The following is a 22,416-nucleotide window of genomic DNA, read 5'->3' as shown; positions in this document are numbered from 1 at the left end:
TAAATTGGGCTTCAAAATTTTGGGGCCCCAAACAAATTAGGTTTGACATCTCTATAGTTGAAATTATCTTATTGATCCCTTTGCCTCTCTTTCCCATTGATTCCAAAGATCGTTAGCTCTCCTTCCACAACGAGCACCTTCACAACCATGGAAAATTAAACATTAATCACTGTCATCTCAAGGTATTATTAATTCCCACAGAACAATACAACCTTGCTGTTGATGAAATCATCATTTCACCTTACATCTTATTAGATATTTTATGGTACTTATCCACGTACGCAAGCTATTAGAAAATAATAATTTTATACTTTTATACTCTTAACACTCTCCTCATTTTAGGGCTCAAGACATTTATAATAGCTCCGTGGATTAGAATAAATAAATGAAGATTCAAATTTTAACTGATAGATAGATCTCTTGTTCTTATATTATTAACTCACCAACTACTCTAAAAGCTTATCGTGTTAAAACTATTATCAATAGTAATATAGTGGATATATATATCAAGAGAATGAAGATATATATACACGCTGGTTGGTTTATATGGTTGGGAAATTTGTCCAAGATAGGAAGTAACCATTTCAATATTTCTTAAAATAAGAATATAATATATATGGTACATATATAATGTTACATCATATTTATACCACTAAAATGTCAAACCATTATCAAAAAAAGGTATTCCCACAAAGATGTCCTTGTTCAAACTATGCATGTGGCCACATAGTTCGTGCATGCATGTACAAAGCCTTAAGCTAATCACATTGATGGCATGATGATCTTGCTCATTTTGCATGTAGGATCACCCTTAACTCTTTTGCATGCACGTATGAAGTTTTCTAACAAATGATAAACCTATACGTAACCACTAATTCATAGCAACAAGGCTCATTCTTAGTAGAAAATTTATCTACATATATAAAAAAAAATGATAGATAGATAGATAGATAGATAGATAGATATATTTTGTTAGTAATTATCAGTAATAAATTAGGTCTACGCAAGACCCAACCTTCACAACGTTCGGAGTCATCCAAATGAGACCCTACATAGATTGTAACTAGAAAAGGACCAAAAACACGGAACGTACCTAAACCTAAACCTAAACCTAAACCTAATCCAATTAATTTAATCAAGTCCAAACCTCGTACGTACATGGCCTATAACATAACTAGCTACTTACACATAGGTTATAACTTGAGTTTCCATGATCAAGACCTTACTACGAGTCGTAGTCTTGTTCCTGTTATCTTACTAAGCATGTACCTAAACCCTAATCTTAGCTGGATAGAGTTATAAAAAGTACTTGACCTGAAACAAAACCATTCAAGTGTAGGGTCCAAGTGTTTTGGTTCCATATATCTCCAATAGCTTCTTAAAGAGAACATTAGAGATAGTGATACTTTTAGGCCATCTATAGATAGATAGATAGCAATAGCAACACTATGGAGAGACAATACAGTAAGAGTATATTTGTGATACATAAGTTATGTTTAATAGCATTAACTTTATGTAGTCTTCTCTCCAGACACTCATAACTTTGCTTTATTATATTTATAGAACCTCAACTCCAAGAAAGGCTGCATACAGTCTACATTCAACTTTCCACTGAAATATTAATCTGGAGATGATGCTATTGATATACTCAACATAATGATATATAATTTAATTCTTAGCATGGATGAATAGTTAGATGCTTGAATTCTCATTAATCGCAATGTTAATCGATCAATAACAACTATTAATTCTTACCATTGCACATGGGATGGATGATAAGTTCCTGTCATGCTTCATACAATGTCATACATAGATTCTTCATCATACAACACTATTATTGAAAATAACAACTTACCTAAATTTTGCTATTCGTGCTAGATTTTAAACTCCTTGTCCTATCAAATGAATAGATAGATTTGAACATGCAGCATACCACTTTCTTTTTCCCCTTTCCCTTCCTTTTATTTCATTTGAGAGAAGAGCATGGACAGCACATTAGATGACATTGTATTATAACTGCGATTAGTTTATCGGAGATAGAGAAGAATACCAGAGTTTATCCAGGATAATAACTACTTACCCACTATATTGATTCAGCTGAAATTAACTTAGTGCAAACTAATGTTTCATGTAGAGCTCATTTGATGAAGATGTTGTTAGATTTAGTCTTACTAACATAATTGTGGCTAGATCAGAATATATGTGGAAAATTGATGCATCTTAATGAGTAGAAGCTGAGGTACTTACTCCTATTATTGCAAAAGGAAAAGATGAGAAAACTATTCTGCTCTACTGAGTTTGATATTGAATCAGATGATTAAAATTGAAAATTTATACTGAATAATGATTTCTCAATCTCATTGGAAAATGAATCCTGTAAACCAATCAGTAGATTATACATCAATCGTTCTGTAAATATTAATATGGAATTCTTGATGCTCCACAGACATAAATTATAGAGGAAGATGAAATGAGCTGCCAAGTCACTAGAAAAGGACACAAAATATAGAAACAATCTTGCTTACCAACAATTAATGTGCTTTTGAATGTTGAGGTGCATTACTATAGGTAAACAATTTTGAGATAATTTTGCCCTAAGAAGGAAATATATTGCTCTTGAGGTAAATCTAATACATCTAAAATGTGCACATGATTGATTAATTTATAGAAGAAGCCTTAGTGAGCTTCTAAGGCTCTTTTTATAGTGTTTAATTATGTAAAGAAAGTGAACTTCTAAGGCATGTTCATCAGATCAAGTGTGTATGTTCTTGCTCAGCTTCTATTACTTAAATTCCTGCGGAGAAGTTAAAACATAAATGGAATGTCCTATCACCTAGATTTAAGAGAGCAAAGAGATTATATATATATAGTGGTTTTTCGATACAGTTATCTAAGTGATCAGTGATTAGCAATAATTATTAACACGTAGTATGAACACAAGTAATCAATTAGGAAAACACTACAAGTTACTACCCATTTGCTATATAAATAGTTGACTATCTTGCAACTTTCGTATGCCCATTTCTGGCTACTGCATTACAGTTAGTTAGCACATATCTCCACACCATTTCTTCTTTATTCTTCCGTCGACTCTCAAACGTTGAAGAAGATCAAGAGACATTAAATATAAAAAACATGCTGACTAAGAGTCCATGCTTGGACTTGTATTATTCTGCAAAGAAACTGGGGAAAACATACCATATAAGTTGCTTAGCAGTTTCCTCAGAAGAGAATAATCTCATCTCAGTGCCTGATAGGGAGAGAGAGAGAGAGAGAGAGAGAGAGAGAGAGAGAGAGAGAAAATTTGTTTGTGTGTGCATGAGAGAGAGAGGGAGAGAGAGAGGGAGAGAGAGAGAGAGAGAGAGGGAGAGAGAGAGAGAGAGAGAGCGAGAGAGAGAGAGAGAGAGAGAGAGAGAGAGAAAACCCACCATATGTGGGTAGGAGGGCAGCTGGTTATAAAAATCATCACTACTACTTCTGGCTACAAGGTTGGGATTGGTGAGAGGACTAATGACAAAACTAATAAAGAAGGCAATCACCAGATCTAGTATTCTATTCTCTTTCTCTTTCTTTCTCTCTCTCTCTCACTTCTTCCATTCTCTTCTTCCTTGTATTCTGGCTCAAGAGCCGGAGCCAACGACTCTACCCATCACATCACATCCATCCATCTCTTCCCAACCCAAGAATACAATCCTTCAGCTAAACAAAACCACAATTAAATTCCAAGAAGACAATTAAACGATGTGATCGATCAGAGATAGCAATAGATCTCTTCCTCAATTTGCATTCCCATTCCCATGCATGGAGTGTCCAAAAGAAAAAAGAGTACCTTGTCCTCTTTCTAAGGTCTAGGGTGGTGAGGGAAGAACTGGGTGCCAGCCATGAACGCGCTTAACGGAGCTGGGTAGAGCGAGGAGGGATCCAACAACCCGGCAGTCGCCGGAGCGGTGCTCGAGCTCGGCGCCATGGCGATCGCGGCTGCGGTAGCGGACGACCGTGGCGGGGAGGGTGGGTAGTTTGACTCGCGCCCTTGGTCGTAGAGGATACCCTTGAACACGTGGCCGCCGATGCTCACCGCCGTCTGGTACGCGAACTCGTCTTCGGACTCGTCCATCGGGCTGACTCGGACGCATCGGAACACCGCCGGTGAGCTCACCTCAGCTGGGAAGCTAAGCGCCCCTTCCATTCCACCACCACCTAACGAGCACAGTCAAATATTAGAGTTGGCTTCTCTCTCTCTCTCTCTCTCTCTCTCTCTCTCTCTATATATATATACATATATATATACATATATATATTATGGAAGAGGCGACGAGTAAGTAGTAGTACCCGAGGAGGTCGCGACAATGGTGGAGGGGAATCGAGTACAAATCTCTCTGGGTCTCTTCGACGGCTCGCCGCTCCCGGGCGGCGCGGCGCCGCGATTTGTCTGTTGCTGCTGCTGCTGCTGCTGCTGTTGTTGGGCGGCGGCGGCGGCGGCCCGCTCGCGGCGCTTGGAGGCGGGGACCCACGTGCTCTTCACGTGGGTGGGGCACTGGAAGTTGCGGCTCTTGCAGCAGGTGCGGCAGCGGAGGTGGGCGCAGTCCTTCTTGGCCTGATTACCGCAGTCCTGGCAGCTCACGCCTCCGCCGCCGGAACCGGAGCCCCTCCCTGCCGATCCGCTGCTCCTCCCGCCCCCAAGCTGCTGCTCATCGGAGAACGCGAGCATCCCGCCCGAGGGATAGAGCTGCCTCTGTATTTGCTGCTGCTGGTGTTGGTGCTGCTGCCACAGCTCAAACCCTCTCGTGTAGGAGATCTCCTCGTTCCTATTCGAACCCCCGCCGCCGCCGCTGCCGTAGAGGAAGAGGTTGTCTGGTGGCACCGCTTCTTGTTCCTCTCCTCCGCCGCCTTGTCGGTGGCCGGCGCTGAGAGAGAACCCACTCATCTTTTCCCCCCACTTCAATCCATGCCAAGTTCCCTGATCCTTGTTCTATATTAGGGAAGCCAGAGATAACAATAAAATAAAAGAAGACGAAGAAGGGTTTAATTTGATGGAGCTAAAGTTGGGGTAGTACCTCTAATAATGGAATTCGAGATAGTTGCTTTGTTAGGGATTCTGCTTCTCCTCCTTTCTTCTCCTTTCTCTTGCTTCCTTTTTGCTCACTTCTGTGCAAAGAGGCGGCAGCATCAGAAGCTGTGGTGTGGTGTGGGTGTGGTGGGGTTTGGTGTGCTTTGCTTTGCTTTCTTTCTCTCTCTCCTCTTTCTTCTTGAATTCTCTACCCTTCTTTTTCTCTACTCATCTCGCTGCTGCTGGCTTTCTCTGAAGGGGATATTTAAGACACGGAAATAGAGCCACTGCAACGCCGCCATGGAGTCTGCTACCCTTCGCTGCCAGTACCTCATTTCCATTTATGACTCCCTCCTCTCTCTCTCTCTCTCCTCTCTCCTCTCTCCTCTCTTCTCTCTCTCTCCCCTCCCCCTCCTGTCCCAAAGCCCAAAGAACCCCAATCTCTCTCTATCTCTCTCTAGAAAAAGGGAAATTTCGCATATAGAACCTTTTTTAAGACGACTTTGCATTTTAAACCTTCAAATTACCTGTATCTATGCCACGCCCTACCTTCCCGAGTTTTAGAAGAAGAATAAAACAAAAGATTATATAAAAAAAAAAACTCGTTAAAGAAAGTTTGAATTTGAACCATGACGTGGTATGATTAGGAGGAGGAAGTGAATTATGAGGGCAGTGATGGGTATTGATTAAAAAAAGGTTCACGTCTAATCTACTACGTGTCTCCACTGTGCGCGTGGAGCGGAATCTCCCCCGTCCGACCATCATCGGAGGGTTGATCTTCCTCCACGTGTCAGACAGGGAGCTGTTGGTTGGTCGTCCTTGGTACCCGCAAAACCCGGTGCTTTTCTGTGACCCCGCGTCGCTTTAATGCCGCTGTTCTTTCTGCCCCTGTTTATAAGCTCGATTCTTGCCTAACAAACAAAAAGCTAATTCATTCCCTAAATAACCATCATTAAGATGCCATCTGTTGAATAGTTGCACAAATGTCGTTTAAGGTAACACTAATTTTTATTGCTCTCTACCCCCAATAACATATTAAATAGGTACGATTATTTATATAATTCATACATCTCTACTACTAATTAACACCTTGGCTGACATTAAGCCTAATTAGCTCAAAAATGTATTATTGGCTGACATCTTTTTCATGCAGTCGAAGTGAAAACATCTTGATATTTATGTGTTATAATTTTGTCTCTGTTACTTCAATGTTCTATTATAAGACTAATTATTCACTATTTACCTCTAATTTTTTGTCCCTCTCAACATTGCCTCTCAACATTGCCCATTGGATCAAATCCACTGTCCCTTTTTTAATACTATTTGGGTTAATTTAATTTATTATTATTATTTTGTATTTTTTCTTTTAACAACAAGAATCATGCACTATAAATTACATTCTCATCTCCGGTATTTGTCTTTTATGCCTATTGCATATTGCAGTGCATTATATATTTATACATGTCAAATCTTCATGTGGTTGTGATGGAGCCACATGATTTTAATCTTCATGTAACTTTTTGACAAGTCAAGTCTCTTGTTATGCTTTTTGTCTAGTGCCGCTGATAATGGCCAAGTGAGAGGCTTTGTTTTCAGAGTTATTGTTTTATCTTCTTCACTCCAAATTACGTAGGAGTGTTTATAATTATTATTATTTATTTAACAATGTGATGTTATTGCTGTTTAGTCTATTTTAAGCTCGTGTATCAAGTTTAAACTAATAAAATAATCAATCTTACAAGCTCTCTCTCTTTTTTTCTTTTTGTAAAAGAAAATAAGAAAAAAAACTTTAAGGAGGAAACGAAACTATTTGCACTGATTTTTTTGCTTGGCAAAAAAAGAAAAAGGGAGGAGGGGAGGATAAAGACGAGTGAGTACACACAGTTTGGGTGATAATGTGGGTTAAAATTAGTGTTAAAAGATGATCACCCTCCTCCTCCTTCTCCTCCTCCTCCTCCTCCTCCTCCTCGTCGTATGCGTCTCTAACCAATTTCGCTTCGTTCTTTATTTTTGCCGTTTTGGGGTTACTGTTTGTTACCACGGAGTAAAGAAGCGCTCTGCGGCTTCTTTTTACGTGCAGTACGATGGATGGATTTTTCAATTGTTAAGCATTCATTGCCCCTCCGCCCCGTCCGTAAACCCGCCGAATATGGCCACCTCCCCACGCCTCGGAAACCGCGTCCCCCCCCCCCCCCCCCCTTCTTCCCTCCCTCTCTCCTTCCTTCCTAAAGCTCACAATCACTGCTCTTTGTGGTTCCCTTTTGGCGAGCAACACAAAACCATGCAAGCTTTTATTATTACTAGTTTTCCTTCACCTTTTCTTTTCCTATTAGTTTTCTTATAAAATTAAAATTGTATTTAAACATAACAATATATATCTTGCAGTAGATTTGCTAACTACGGCGCTGTATCTCCTTTTAATGCAAGGCTTGGATTGCTCATCCTTTTTCTAGTTATATTAATTTGCAAGATGAGAGATGCATATTATATATATATATCTAATACATATAGCTTGCATCTCACTAATTCGTATGCCAACTAATCAAATTGGAGTTGCCCAAGAGTTAATTATATTGTAGCTGCATTTCACGTTGCCTACATCACATTTGGGCCTACTCTAGATTTTAGGCATGATTATAACTAAAAGGAAGAGCATGTGGCTCACATTATGTGAATGAGCTTATTCATTTGTTTTATGTATCAAAAACAATATATAATTTGCTCCTATAATCATATGCAAAAGAAGTTCACAATTTACTTGTTCTAATCTCTAAGATTATTCCCCAATAATCCCTCTAGTTACCTGTAAAGAGCATGCAATGTTATCATGACTCCACCGCAGGAGGGAGCATGCCCACCAAATTGATTTAAAGGGTAAATTTTAGAATCATTGACTCGAATATTAATTATTATGGGATATATAAAACAAGTATTAGTTTTCATTAGTTTCTTTTAAGGATATCTTGCATATATATACATGACTAATTTGATATAAAGGTTGTTCCAGTTGCTTATTCTTAGTGGTTTTAGTTTAAGAAAAAAGATAAAAGAAAGAAGAAGCAGCAACAGTTATTAAATTAAATTCAGTCTATAAAAGTTAAGCTATATAGTTTTTTTTTAAAAAGTTTAATAATTATCATTACCATTTTATCCTACTTTCTTGTCTCAAAAAATTAGACAATTCCAGTCTGGCTCTGAAATTAACTTACGAAAGGTAATAATTATCACTTCATTTTCCTGACCTCTCGAATCAAACGCCCAATCTTTAAATAAATCATTGACCGTAACAACCTTACAGATCTAGTAGCATGGATAAGCATCTTATGATTATTATTATTATTATTTTGTTGTTCATTCACTATTCTGGGAATACTAGTCTCTTCTCTTGTCAAAAAAGAAATGGTGCTCTACTTGTTGTCTGACTGTTTCCATCCACTCAAGTTGGCAACAATGGCACCCAAGAAAAACAAAACAATAACAATAACTAGAGCGTCGTTCTACTACATTGTAGCTAGCTTTTTGACAAGCATATGTACTCCAATTCACCTACCCAAAGAGAGAAAGAGAGAGAGAGAGAAAGAGAGAGGTGTTTGTGTGTAAAAAAGAAAAGAAAAGAAAATTAATGCATTAAAGGACACCCCCCCAAGTAGCAGATTTGCTGGGTGAATGATTTGGGTGATTCCCAATAAGCCTGTCTCTGTCTCTCCTTCTCGAGCCCAGTGTGGCCTCCCATGGAGTTGACTCTTCTCTCTCTCTCTTGGCTGGCATATATGCTTATCGCCAATATAATATTTAGTCCCATATACTCTTAACACTGAGAAAGAGAGAGAAAGATAGAGAGAGATTAGGGAGCTAAGGGATTAGTGCAACATAACAACGGACACAGACTCCAAAACTAACAAACTTGGGCACAGGTAATCCATGTGACGAGTATTTATTTCCAATATATACGCGCGTGTGTGCGTGTGTGAGAGTTAACGTTAACACACAGCTAGCGTTGGGCGTCACCATCCGAGTATTAATTAGATGATGTTAACCCCCACATGTGATGCCCATCTCTAAAGAAAAGAAAGCCTTCGTCGTCGTCGTCGTCGTCTACTACATGAGAAGAAATAGATCTCTCTCTCTCTCTAATGTCCTCCAGCTACTATGTTATGTTCCCTAATCCTATAGTTAGTATTTTTTAAACAAAAAACTATTCTCCTTCGCTCTCTCTATGTACGCGGATACGCGTGGAATTTGAGTGGCATGGTTCCCAATGAGTCACGTACAAAACTTTTGATGCGCAAAATCTTTGACAAAGAGATGCCAAATGTGTATGTCTTTACGCCAACGGAAACTACGTACCGCCACTTTCAAAAGAGAGAGAGAGGGAGAGAGAAAAAGACCATATCTGTACCTTAATTATTGATTAGATAAAATAGCTAGTCTTTCTCAGTATATAAAAATCTAACCACTGTCTTAATGCCCCAAGTTCAAATTGTTCAACTACTGTTGGAGATGCGAGAAGATTTGTTTACCCTGTTTACATAAATGTGTGATTCATTGTGCATGCATATTGGACACCTCAGCATTAATCAAGAAGAAATTAATTGAACTGGAGCTTTGGGGTCGAGTAGCTTTTGATTGCTGAAGCCATCTGGAAAAGGAGGGAGATTGGGAGACAGCAACTTAAATATCGCGGGTCTTACACATGCATATTAACATGCGAACTACAACAGAAGCATAAAGTAGGACTCAGGCTGCAACTTCCCATTAATAGCACAAGAAACAACACAAGACACATGCAGAAAAAGAAGAGATTCATGACAATTATACTATGATCCACTTACATAAACTGAAAAGTAAGTGCCATAGTGCTTCGCTAAAAGAGATAACAAGGAACCTAGTGCTTCATCATTTGGGCGGGTTATCTTTGACATGAGCAATAGTAAATGAGCCTAATACTCAACAAGGAAAAATTTATCCTATGCATCAAAGTGTGTAACTAAATGCATATATGAGCATGGAATGCTTCTATTCAAGAATAGGATAATATAAACATGATCTTGAGAAAACGACATAAGCATACTGGTGCAAACAGTATGGGATCGTCTAATGATTCTTTTCGAGGATAGGATAAGATAGGATAAATAGATGGTGTCTCACTAATATAAGAGTTTAGTATCTCACCAAAACTTATGTATGATAAATAGATAATGTCTCATCAATCCAAGAATTTGGCGACTCACTAAAACTTCACTTAGAATCCTTGTAAAACAAGGTGTCTGACCTCAAATCTCTCATAAAATATGGAAGAAAACTTTATTGAATAAAGATAGTGACAAGGTTTTACATATACTTATAATTTTCCTTTGCATGTTACCTACCTTAAATAAATTCTGAAAACTAAACTCTTTTTCTAAAACAACTCTAATTAAAAAATAAAACTCTTATTCTGAAGAAACTCTACAAGATAGAAATATCCTAGCATAAAATAACTCTAAAATAGAAAAGTCAATTTTAAAACAATTATAACATAACTTCAATTAGGACACTGAAAAATAAACCTGATATGGACTCTAAAAAATAAATTTGAACTCGATTTGGACATAATCTATGCTAGATATATGAATGATTGAACTTGAGAAGTTTCTACATCACAACCTACCATATGAGTTTTAAAACAGCCTAGAAAATGGATTTATCACATGCTACAAATAATAATAGTATGTAGAAAATAAGACATGAAAAGATAGTCAAATATGGACATATTATTATATGGAAATACTCCTAAACCCGGAGTAAAAACTACATTTTCAATCCAAGATCGAACTAATCACTAAAATAAAATTATCATTTACAAGATGGTCTTACAATCTGCCAACCAATACCCACAATAATATTTGTACTGCTCGCTCGAACCTGCAATATATTATTTCCCATAATTAGTTCTTAGCCTCAATTATCCTTAAGGCCAATGCTTCCATCTCAATATATAACTATCAAGAAAAAGTCTTTCAATGTAATATTACCCAAAAAAATCAAACAAAATACATGATGCATGATTGATCGACCACAATTGGATGTGGCTCGCGTTGCCCTTTCCTCCTCTCATAATGGTTACAAGAGAGAGATGGGCTCGATGGGATTGATGGCCTCCTATAACCTCTTATTACATGGATAATAATGTACATACCTAAATTGAACTTACTCGGACTCAGAATGATAGCACATGGCTTCAGTTTTTAGTTAGATCTAGAGGACCATCTTAATTATGTATCTATTACTTTCGTAAATTATTATATCCATCACCGTGCGAGACGGATGTTGAGACACATGAGGAGCCCAATAGTTTAGTAAAGCTGGACGCATTTTAGATACATTTTAGGTGAAATTAGATCCTATAAATAGTATAAATGCTTGATCATGATGATTTATGTCTTTATTGCATTATGACATGCATGTGCATTGTTTACCTAATTGTTAGTTTCTTAATAATTACCGCTTCAGTCATGATAGAATTCGTGTGTATAGTTATAGCATATACAACTTGATGACTACTATATAATGTGATAGGAGATATTATACCACTTGCATTAATCATTAAGTAATCATGTCCTGTCTAAGAAATTCTCTTTACTCACCTAACCCATAATAGAGCATATCATATAATACTTATATTATTAGTAGTTTATGCCTAAGATTGATTAGCCTGTGTGGCATTTAAGCGATTACAGAGCTTTGTATGAAGATTAGACGCTTAATAGTAGTAGAAAGATGATTATGAGATAAGTGTTATAGTTTTAGTAATATCCGATGATGTAGAGTTAGGATGTGGCTGTATATAATGATTCTACTATGAGTGATAAATCTATTGTGTGCAATGATTCTACTATGAGTGGTGATGATAGAGATGGAGATAAGCTATAGACTAATGGCTAGAATCTTTATTCTGATGGCCATAGACAACTGGTCTTATGTAATGTCGTTATGCATATATGGGTGACAATACTGTTACATGTCCATCCCTCCTCAATATTATGGTTTTACATGATTTAAAGTTCTATGAAGGCGTATAATGATATATGATATTGTGGCTCTATTTGAGCATAACATAAGATATATATGAGTCCTTATTACGGTAGAAGCAAACATTTCATTAGTGATGATTTATTTTATATTAATACTTATGAGCATGCATTGTAATATTCATCATATATTTATGCTACTTTTAGATTATTTTTAGACTATAATTACTAGGCTGTATTGTTCGCAATTCTTTCTTGGAATATTTATAAATGTAGGGGAGGATGATGCTGATATTGAGTAGTTGCTTCTATTTCAATTTTTGGTTACTTGTTCTAGACTAGTGGGGTTACAGCCTTGCGTGGGCTTTGTTCCTTTGATTATATTTCATGGACATGTATTTCTGGAGATTTGTTGCCGCTTGTGGTATTTATTTATATGGATTACTTTGCATAGAGATTATTCATGGTATTTAAACTTTTACTTTGCATACTTTGTGAAAGCATTAACTAACATATCACATGAGAACCATGTGGGCTTTGCCTATTTGAAGAGCACATGCATTTTATTGTAGGTGTTTTATCTTGTTATTAGAGCTGAGACTTACCATAAATTCAATAAATTTTTCATAATACTATCACAATACATAGGTATAGGAAAGTAGTTCATGATTAATTGAAGATTAATGGCATTAATGACATCTAGGTAAGAAATTGAAATTATAATTTGGTTTACACTGAACTTAATAGAATTGCCGCCTAGACATGCTCATCCTATTCATACGGTTACTTCTAAGGAAGCTTCAACTCTAATAGATGAGCTAATTTTTGACACTCTAATCACTAGTATGGAGGTCATTGTGCATTTTGTTAGGTAGTAGGAGAAATTGATAGATGAACTTGTTTGAGAGTACACTATAGCGGCAATCATGGTGAATTTGCTTAGTGGGCTATTTGAGCATTTAGCCTTAGCTGAACAGGCTGGAGGTGAAACCACGTGGCCACTAAACCGTTTTATGCAGTTCAATCGTCTAGTGTTTAGTGTCACGACATAAAGGCAAACATGTGGATCGTGGATGTGAATGCCTAGAGAATCAGCCACTTTTGCTACCTTTCTTTTTCGTGGAGAGAGGGAAGAGTGGTGGAAGGTGACCAAGAGCTTGATGTTGGCTTGCTCAATTGGTGAGCACATTACTTGGAAGATGCTCTTAGATGAATTTTGACCATAAAATAGTTCTTGAAGTCCTTATGATTTGAGCTGACAAGGGAGTTCATTCAGTTGACATAGGAAGATATGGCCGTAGCATAATATGAGAGGTTCAACACCTTACCCATTTTGCCCCTAGAGTTGTACTAAATGATGCTGCCAGACTTGAACAATCGAAGATAAATCTTCAAACTAAGATCTGTAAGAAAGTGAATATGGCGAGGAATCTGACCTATGAAGAGATGGTAGAGAGTGCAAGGAATCTAACCTAGTTGAGAGAGATTTGCTCGAGGAGCACTCCAATCAACAAGAGCGACTAGCTAGATGCCCTGGCCATTTTGATAGGCATCACCGAGGAGGGGGATCGAGTTGGAGTGAACCTTCTATATCTTATCGACCATGGTTTCATCCTTATGTTGGTGGTGTTGTTATAATATGACTCTTAGTAGATCTGGTTCTTAGATTTTGGGTGGTCCTAGTAAAGTTTAGTCATATGCTAGTGGTGAAAGACTAGTGGCAATTCTAGGTATTGCTGTTAGTGGGGGATCTTCACAATCGCTTGCACCAGAGGGGAGGACTTACTACATGTGGTTAGAGAGGCCATTTATCCCTTGTTTGTTCTAGCGCTCAAGGTATGATATGCTACCATTGTGGCCAGATTAGACATGTTCATCTGCATTGTCCCTTCCTAGTTGGCAGGTTAGTCACATTGACTACACTAACTATCTTTAGAGCATTAGGAGCTAGTACTATTGTAAGTAGAGGATGAAGTTATGCTCAATCAGGGTCTTCTAATCAATCGGGCTCTTCTAAAAAAGGCAGGGGTGGACATATCGATCGAGTATTTGTCATGACTAAGCAAGATGCTAAGGTATCTCTTAGTTATAAAACTAATAGGATAAGTGAAAATTAGTTATAAAAACTTAATTATACATGGATTAGTACAATAACCCTACTCTTATACTGCTAGGATTCTATTTAACCATGGACATACTCGTTCTTTTTTATCTCAATTTCTAGGCATGCAGAAGTGATGCTAGGGCTTCTCAATTGTCTTTTGATTATAGCTATCCAGTGGGTGATTCTTAAAAATTCACCAAGTATAAAGCCTTGGACCCTCACTTTTTGAGAATGAGACTTTAGTGTAGATCTCATACCACTCAAGATGCAGATTTGATTTTGGGATGGACTAGTAGCTATTCATGCCAATATTAACTATTTACAGCAAGGAGTTTATTTTACAACTTAACAATAGCAAAAATTTCAATTGTATAAACATTAGCAAATGCACCACCAGCAGCTAGTGGTAGTCATGTCTGATAAGTCTAGTAGGAATTTAGCCTTAATTGGCTTATTAGTGGTTTTGGAGTTTCTAGATGGTTTTAAGGATATTTGAGGGTTTCCTCTAGATAAGGGAGTCAAGTTCACCAAAGATCTGATTCTAAGAGTAGGATCCTTCTCTAGGGCACTTTACTGCATATAAAGGAAATGGAGGAACTTAGAGGGAAAATCAATAATTTGCTAGACATAGGTTTCATCAAGCCTAGTCCTTTTTGTGAAGAACAAAGATGACACTCTTCTTCTTTGTACTAACTATAGATAATTTAACGATTTGACAGTAAAGAATAAATATCCTATACTGTACATTGAGGATCTTTTTGATCAACTATGTCATGCTCGTGTCTTTTCAATAAGGGTGGCAAAATTTGACCCGACCTGATAACCCAACACAATAATTCAACTCTTAATCAGGTTCAGGTCATAAATGGGTCCAGCCGTTTAACCCGTTTAATAAACGAGTCATGTTCGGGTTTATACAACTGACCTGTTTTGACTTGTTTAACCCGTTTAAGTATATGGGTTGGGTCAACCCCCCAACCGTTTATATATATATATATATATAAGTAACTAAAATCCTAACATAACCCTCTCTCTCAAATCTCATTCTCTTCACTCTCCATTTCTCTAGCCACCTTAACATTTCGAAAGATTTTGGCCCCATCTCTTTCTCCAGCGACAACCGTTTGCCGCGACGTCTCCACCTATCACCTCCTACATCTCCGTCTACTGTCTCCACTCCTCGTCTCCGCCTATCGCCGCATCTCCACTACCCATCTCTGCTTGCCACGGTGCTATAGTCTCTGCCTGCTGTAGTGCTGTTGTCCTCGCTCCCCATCTCTACCTACCGCAACTGTCTACTGCCTACCATGGTGAATCCATCTCCTTCTCTGCCTACCATAGCCTTCGCTACCTCTCACTATCCTCTCTATCCGTTTATCATGTGCCTCCGTCTTCGTCCTCGTCCACATCTCCACCTGCTCTCCCCTCCTCTCTTTGCTACATTTACTCTCCTCCAACCACCTCTTCGTCTTTGGTCGCACCGACCGCCTCTCCCCCCTCGTCTTCCTCAATAGATACAAAGCTCGCTGCCATGGGAGCTAGCTCCTGAAGCCTTGCCTTTGCCGCTGCCGCTGTTGCTTTGCCAATTCTAATGATGCCTCCCCAAGCAAAAGCTGAGCCAATTTGAATTTATTTTTACTAAATATATCTGTAATATTATATAAAAAACATATTAAACGGGTTAAACTAGTTGTGTCGGGTTAAACGAGTTGTATAAAAAATATAATCCATTTATTAAACAGGTTAAACGGGTCATGTCGTATTACCTGTTTAATAAACGAGTCATATTCGTGTTTAGAAAAATTGACCCGTTTATTAAATGGGTCATGTTTGTGTTAGCACTATCTTGACCCAACTCGAACCCAACCTGACCTGAACATGCCTAACCCGACCCGATTGCCACCCCTACTTCTCAAAGTTTGATCTAAGCTCCAATTATCTTCAATTAGATATTAGGGAAGCGAATGTTCCCAAAACCACTTTCCTCACTAATTATAATTTGTATAAGTTCTTGGTTATGCCCTTTATGCTAAACAATGCACCAACTATCTTCATTAAGTGAATGAATCGAGTCTTTCATCCCTTTTAGATTGGTTCGTCATGGTAAGTGTTGATGAAATCTTAATATATTCAGTCTCAGAGCAAGAAAATGAAGAATATCTTTAGATAATATTACAATCCTTGAGGAGAGGAGGTTTTTAGTTAAGCTTTATAAATGTGAGTTTTGGTTTAGAGAGGTGGTATTTTTGAAGTGTATTGTTTTGAGAGAGGGCATCCATATGTTGGAAACAGTCAAGCACCGTTGCAAGTTTGTAGTGTCATTAGGTTCACTAATTTTCATCAATGCTTAGTAGAGGGATTTTCTAAAATTTTAAATCCCCTTATCGTATTAACTTGGAAGAACCAGCGTTTTGTGTGGATATCATAATATGAGGAAAGTTCTAATTGAAGATGAGATTTACATCCTCACATTGGAGTTGACTATTAAGTTTATTGTGATGCCTCACACTTGGGTCTAGGCTATTTCCTAATATAGGAGGGTAGAGTTGTCCCTTATGCATCTTAGCAACTCAAGAACTATGAATGAAATTATCCCACTCATGATTTGGACTCAGCAGTATTACTCTTCACATTGAAGATTTGGAGGCATTACCTTTATAGTGAGAAGTGTGAGATTTTCATTAATAAAAAAAGTCCAAAATATTTGTTCACTAAGAACGAACTAACTTTAATGCAACATTGAGAGCTTAAGGTGGTGAATGATTACGTTTGCACCATAGTTATCACTTAGGGAAGATAACTATAGTAGCTGTCGCCTTGAGGTGAAAGTTTATGGGCGATCTGACTTATTTGACAACTTAGTAGCAGAGCATCTTGAGAGATCTACAGATGAGCTTAGGGCTAATAGTTCAATTGATTGTGAGACTGACATTAGCAAAGAGGATCATAATTGTGCAGTTAGGATCCACACTTACAATAAATCTTGCAACAAGTTTAAATTTTGAGAAAATGAGGTTTCTATATTGATGAAGTGGAGGCATTGGGATTTGGAGATTGATTTTGTGTACTAGATGTGGGCGAACTCTGAAAGGAGATTTTGTTTTGGAGGAAGCTCATCAAGCCTCTTATATTGCACATCCCAGAGAAACAAAAATGTATCTGATGTTCAGAAATCTATATAATATCCAAGATTTAAGAGGAACGTTGTAGAATCTGGGACTTAATATTTAATCTATGAGCAAGTGAAGATTGAATACCAAAGAATTGCAAGGACTCTTAGATCTCTACCCATTCCTGAATGGTAGTGAGAGCATATCATTATGAACTTTATAATTGGTTTGCCAAGGACTATGAAGAAAAAAGATTTTATATGGGTTATAGTCGATCGATTGACGAAGTCAACATATTTTTTTTCATGTTAGCACCATAGATTCAATAAAACAGTGAGCAACTATGTTCTGGTATGAGATCTTTGCCTGCCATGGTGCACCAATATCTATCAATTCGGATTGGGACACTAGGTTTATATCTACACCGTGGCAGCACTTTGCTAGATCTCTGGTGTCCCAATTACAATTCAACATATCATATCACTCTCAAATAAAATGTCAATCAGCATAGACAATCAAACATTAGATGAAGTTGTGAGCTTTGGTTGCTAATTTTGAACTTGGTTAGAATCGACACCTTCCTTTGATTGAATTCAATTAAATAATAATTATCATTCTAGTATTAGAATGCCCCTTATGAGGTGTTATATGGTGAGAAATATCGAATATCTATTAGCTAGGATGAAGTAGGAGAGCAAAAGATAGAAAACTTTGAGTTGATCCAGGACACTATTGATAAGTCTAAAATATTCGAAAGCATCTATGGGCTACTCAAAGTCGATATAAGAGCTATGTCGATAATTGATGATGAGATCTAGAAATCTAGGTTGAGGACAAAGTTTTCCTTAAGGTCTAGCCCTAGAAGGGAGTGTTTCAATTTGGGAGGAAGGGCACGTTAATTCCTTGTTTTATTGAGTGGTAATAGCCTCATGAGTTTGGGTTCTAGTGGCTTTACTTTCACCTAAATCAAAGGTTAAAATAAAAAGATATCAATAAAAGATTTGAGTAATATTATAATGGGACAGAATAATAAATATCCAATATTGTGGTGGTCATCAGAGAGTGGCGGACGGTCAAGGGTGATGGTGGATGGTCATAAAGTAAGGTGGTTATTGGAGGAAGATAGTGGCTAAGGTTTGAAAGCTCGAAAGGTTCTATGGTTACGATCTACTCCTTGAAAAATAATGGCGATTAAATGGCTACGGTAAAATATAAAGACAAGATAATAAAATAAATTAACTCAAATGATCATTCAACGATTGATTTTAATCAATACATGACCATTCCTATCTATAAGAGTAAAATTTCTAGCGGATTATCTGATTTATTTAAAATTTAAACAATAAGATAAATCTAACTAACTAACTCAATTTGACTTGACTTGACTTAACCTATAGGGACCACTTGTTCTAGCAAGTCTATCATAACCATGAGTGGCTCAAGCCAAATCTTAGCCATGGGCGGTTCAAGTTTGGGTCTTAGCGTATACAGTTTAAGCCATGGCTTGGGTACAGATGGTTCGAGGAGGGAGTGGATGTAACGGCTTGGACCGGGAGCACCTAAATCATCATCAGTGGAATGCTAGAGTTTTTGGCCCTAGCTTCCACTACAGGTGGAGAAGATGACCTCGGCTGGCCTCTTTGGCATTGCTGTTGGGGCAATTTGGGTCTGTGGTGGTGGGAGGGTCTCCATCATGACTAGAGGAGGTGTGTTGGCCGCATTTTGGGACTCTCCTCCACCCCCTCATGGTGGAGTCTTTTAGTAGTGGCTAGTTGATTTTCACTATGGCTGGCGATGTTGCAATGCGAGGTGACTATGTTGGGCTAGAGAATGGCTATCAAAGCTTGGATCGAGTCCTTGCAGGAGGTCGCATCTCCTTCAAATTGGCTGAAAGTTTTTTGAATAATATCTTTGCCCATGTCAATGGCTTGTTGTCAACAGGATTTGTTGGTGGTGATGGTGTCGGAGAAGACCCAGTCAATCTAGAGTGTGTTCTTGATCTTCTATGATAGCGATCTCCCTCAGATTTGTCTTGGATCGCATGTTTACCAACGGTCGAGGAATAGTAGCTCTAATACTAATGTTACGAACCAAATCTAGACTGATTTAGATATAGAAAAATTATAAAAATTTAGGTGATGGTAGCCTTATGTGTTAGGGTTTTAATAACTTTGGTTTTACCTAAAGCCATTAGACTGTGGATTGCCGAAGCATCGCTAAGGAAATGAGACTCTATTGTTCAAACTGCAAGTGAATTCCCTCCTTCGCTCTTTATTTAATTTAAGTAATATTTTGTAGATCATAACTTGTCGTCATTTTTGTATTTCAAACTTGGTCAGAGGAATTCGTCGGTCGATGACTTCCAATCAAACTCTCACTAGTTTGGAAAGCTTCGCCTAGTCATTCTCTTTCCATGGGTACCACAATTGGGTACCTAAGGTGTGCAGGAGAGGCTACACCATCTTACCTCCCACTACTAGTTTCTTGACTCATGCCTGGTCGCTGTTGTGGACCTCTACTGTGTCCTTATATTGTAATGTATTTGCCTCTTCACGAGATGTTTGATACCCTAGATTAGTGCCCTTGTAGTCCAAATAGCATTAATTAGAGTCTCTATAGCCATCAGCCATAGAGGAGCTACCCTACCACTATCGACAACCATGACTGATGGATCGCTTACTTTTGTACACTTTGCTCACCCCATAGAGTGTTTTAGAACATATTTCATGCTTTGTTCACATATGGTTTCCGAGTTTACTTCTTCCCCTAACCAACTAGCTTGATCCCCTGCCTCCTTTTTTTTCCTTTTTTTTCAGCCAACCACCCACTTTGGGGAGGTTGTGTAAGACACCACTAACTTTCTACCTTAGGGACTCGGGCGTCTGTGATAATGATGGCTAGCAACCACTCCCTCATCTTCTTCCTCTATTTCCTCTTCCCCCATCAATGGGTAAGGAGCTGGGTTTGATTGCCAACCCACTTAGGTTGGGTTTGGACCAACTCAATAGTGTTGGGTCGAAAGGGGCTCAACTGTTTGAATGTTTTGGGTGGGTTGTGACTAGACTGTATCACAACCCAAACTAGAAAGCTTTGCCTATTCATTCTCTTTCCATGAGTACCACATTTGGGTAACTAAGGTGTGCAGGAGAGGCTACACCATCTCGCCTCCCACTATTAGTTTCTCGGCTTGTGCCCAGTAGCTATCGCCGACCTCTACCATGTCCTTCTACTATAACATATTTGTCTCACAAGTAGAAATTGTAAATCATGTATTTCAAAATAGTATAATTGATATTGACAAACTACTAATAACATTATAGTCATATTACTGTAAAGAATGTAGATCAATATTATTTGGTTTCACCTTACATGGATAATAAATGTAGAAACCTAAGTTGAACCTACCTCGACCCAGAATGACAACATATGGCTTATTTAATTAGTTAGATCTAGAGGGTCATCTTACTAATGTATCTATTTCTTACATAAATTATTAAATTCATTACAATACGAGGAGGATTTCGAGACATAAGAGAAATTTGATAATTAATTAGAGCTAGTCACATTTCAAATATATTTTAGATGAGTTTAAATCCTACGATAGTCTATGCGTAATATAAATGCTTGATTATGACAATTTATGTCTTTACTAAATTTATGGACATGCATGTGCATTGCTTAACTAATTGTTAGTTGCTTACTAATTATGACTACATTCATGATAGAACTCATGTGCATAGTTGTAGCAAATAATGTGATAAGAGATATTACACCACTTATACTAATCATTAAGTATTCAAGTCCCATCTAGATAGTGTCTTTTGCTCACTTAGCCCCCCAGGGTTGAGAATAGAGTGTATCATATAGTACTTTTATTATAAGCTGCCTACATTTAAGGTCAATTAGCCTGTGTGTCATTTAGGCTATTACACTATCTTGTACGGGGAATTAGACACTTAGTGGTAGTAGAAAAATGATTTTGATATTTTATTAGCCAAAAATTACTAAAATACCCTCCTCTATAGCTAAAGTACTTGTGTTGTATTAACAATGACGAGTAAAATTAATCCTCGTTACATTGTAAGTTGTAACTATCTATTATAAGGGCATTTTAGTCTTCTTATCTTAAAATGGCCTTGTTGACGTACTTATTCAATGTTTAGTAACTAAACACAAATTTTTATATAAATTTATTCGAAGTAACCATAAAACATTTATCCATATTTTACAACAAAACAAAAAATTTAAGATATAAGTAAAGTTATAACGATACCTACCATAAATTTAAGAGAAGAATATAAAAACTATTCTTAAAATAAACCTTACGGGTGAATAGAAACGAGGTTTTAGTGTTTTAATATCAGATAGTGGAGGAGCGAGGCTATCATTCTACAATCAATGGGCCCAGCAAGGGTCATGACCGAATGACTAAGTGGCTTTTAGCGTCAAATTCAACTGAAACAGTGTCGTCAATCTCTAGATCAATGACACTGGAGTCGTAGGTCCATCTGCAATGAGGTCACCACCTAGGGAAGGGGATAAGCAGCGATTAGGATGGTGCTTAGGATTTGGTAATTTGCAACGGTTTGAGAGGTGGGTTGCTCGAGACAAAGACAATGCCGTATATGGAGGTGGGTTGCTCGCAGATTGTACATCCCCCTTTTCTTTCCCAAGTTTTTGATTGAACATCTTTTGGACCTATAGATTCTTAAACATGGGTAACTATAAGCTAAGGTGAGAATATAAATGTAGCTATAGTAGGCTGGAAGGCACTGTTGGGAGTCCCCTTGGCTGCCTTGCTTAGTTATCCTCTTGGTGACACTCATGTGAGGTTTGAGACCCACATAAAGATTGGTAAGGATAACAACAAAAGTCCAAAATTAAATCTAAATTGGCTTAGGAAAATCGAGTCCTACTAGTTTTAGAAAACTAATTAGGAATCAAACTTTGGAAATCAAAACCGAATAAAAGATGAAAACCCTAAACCTACTCTAATGAAGAAAACTACTCTCAAGTCAATATATGAAAATCAGAGAGAGAGTAGAAAATGGAATGCTAAATATGAATAGAAAAGGCATAACAAACACACCATGATGAGTATTTGTAACGTGAAAAACCTCTCTTGCATAGAGAGGAAAATCACAA

The 22,416-nt window shown here is 37.7% G+C and overlaps 1 protein-coding gene across 2 annotated transcripts; it reads right to left on the bottom strand.

The window, feature by feature from the left end:
- Positions 1-3,414: 3,414 nt before the first annotated feature.
- Positions 3,415-5,438, bottom strand: LOC140763232 (protein EXPRESSION OF TERPENOIDS 1-like). Of its 2 annotated transcripts, none has more exons than XM_073101322.1 (3): positions 5,055-5,438; positions 4,330-4,969; positions 3,415-4,197 (listed from the first exon to the last, which is right to left on the bottom strand). In XM_073101322.1, exons 2-3 carry the CDS (start codon positions 4,922-4,924, stop codon positions 3,842-3,844), a joined length of 951 nt encoding a protein of 316 aa, XP_072957423.1. In that variant the 5' UTR covers positions 4,925-4,969; positions 5,055-5,438; the 3' UTR covers positions 3,415-3,841. The 2 variants fall into 2 exon arrangements, with proteins under 2 accessions (XP_072957423.1, XP_072957424.1); XM_073101323.1 differs by having other exon boundaries at positions 4,330-4,957.
- Between the last annotated feature and the right edge of the window lie 16,978 nt (positions 5,439-22,416).

The sequence above is a fragment of the Typha angustifolia genome, chromosome 7 (assembly GCF_048772165.1).
Source record: "Typha angustifolia cultivar Huaian chromosome 7, ASM4877216v1, whole genome shotgun sequence".
In the NCBI taxonomy this organism is placed as follows: Eukaryota; Viridiplantae; Streptophyta; class Magnoliopsida; order Poales; family Typhaceae; genus Typha; species Typha angustifolia.
The sequence above is the reverse complement of the archived record's forward strand: the minus strand, read 5'-3'. Positions and strand labels throughout refer to the sequence as shown.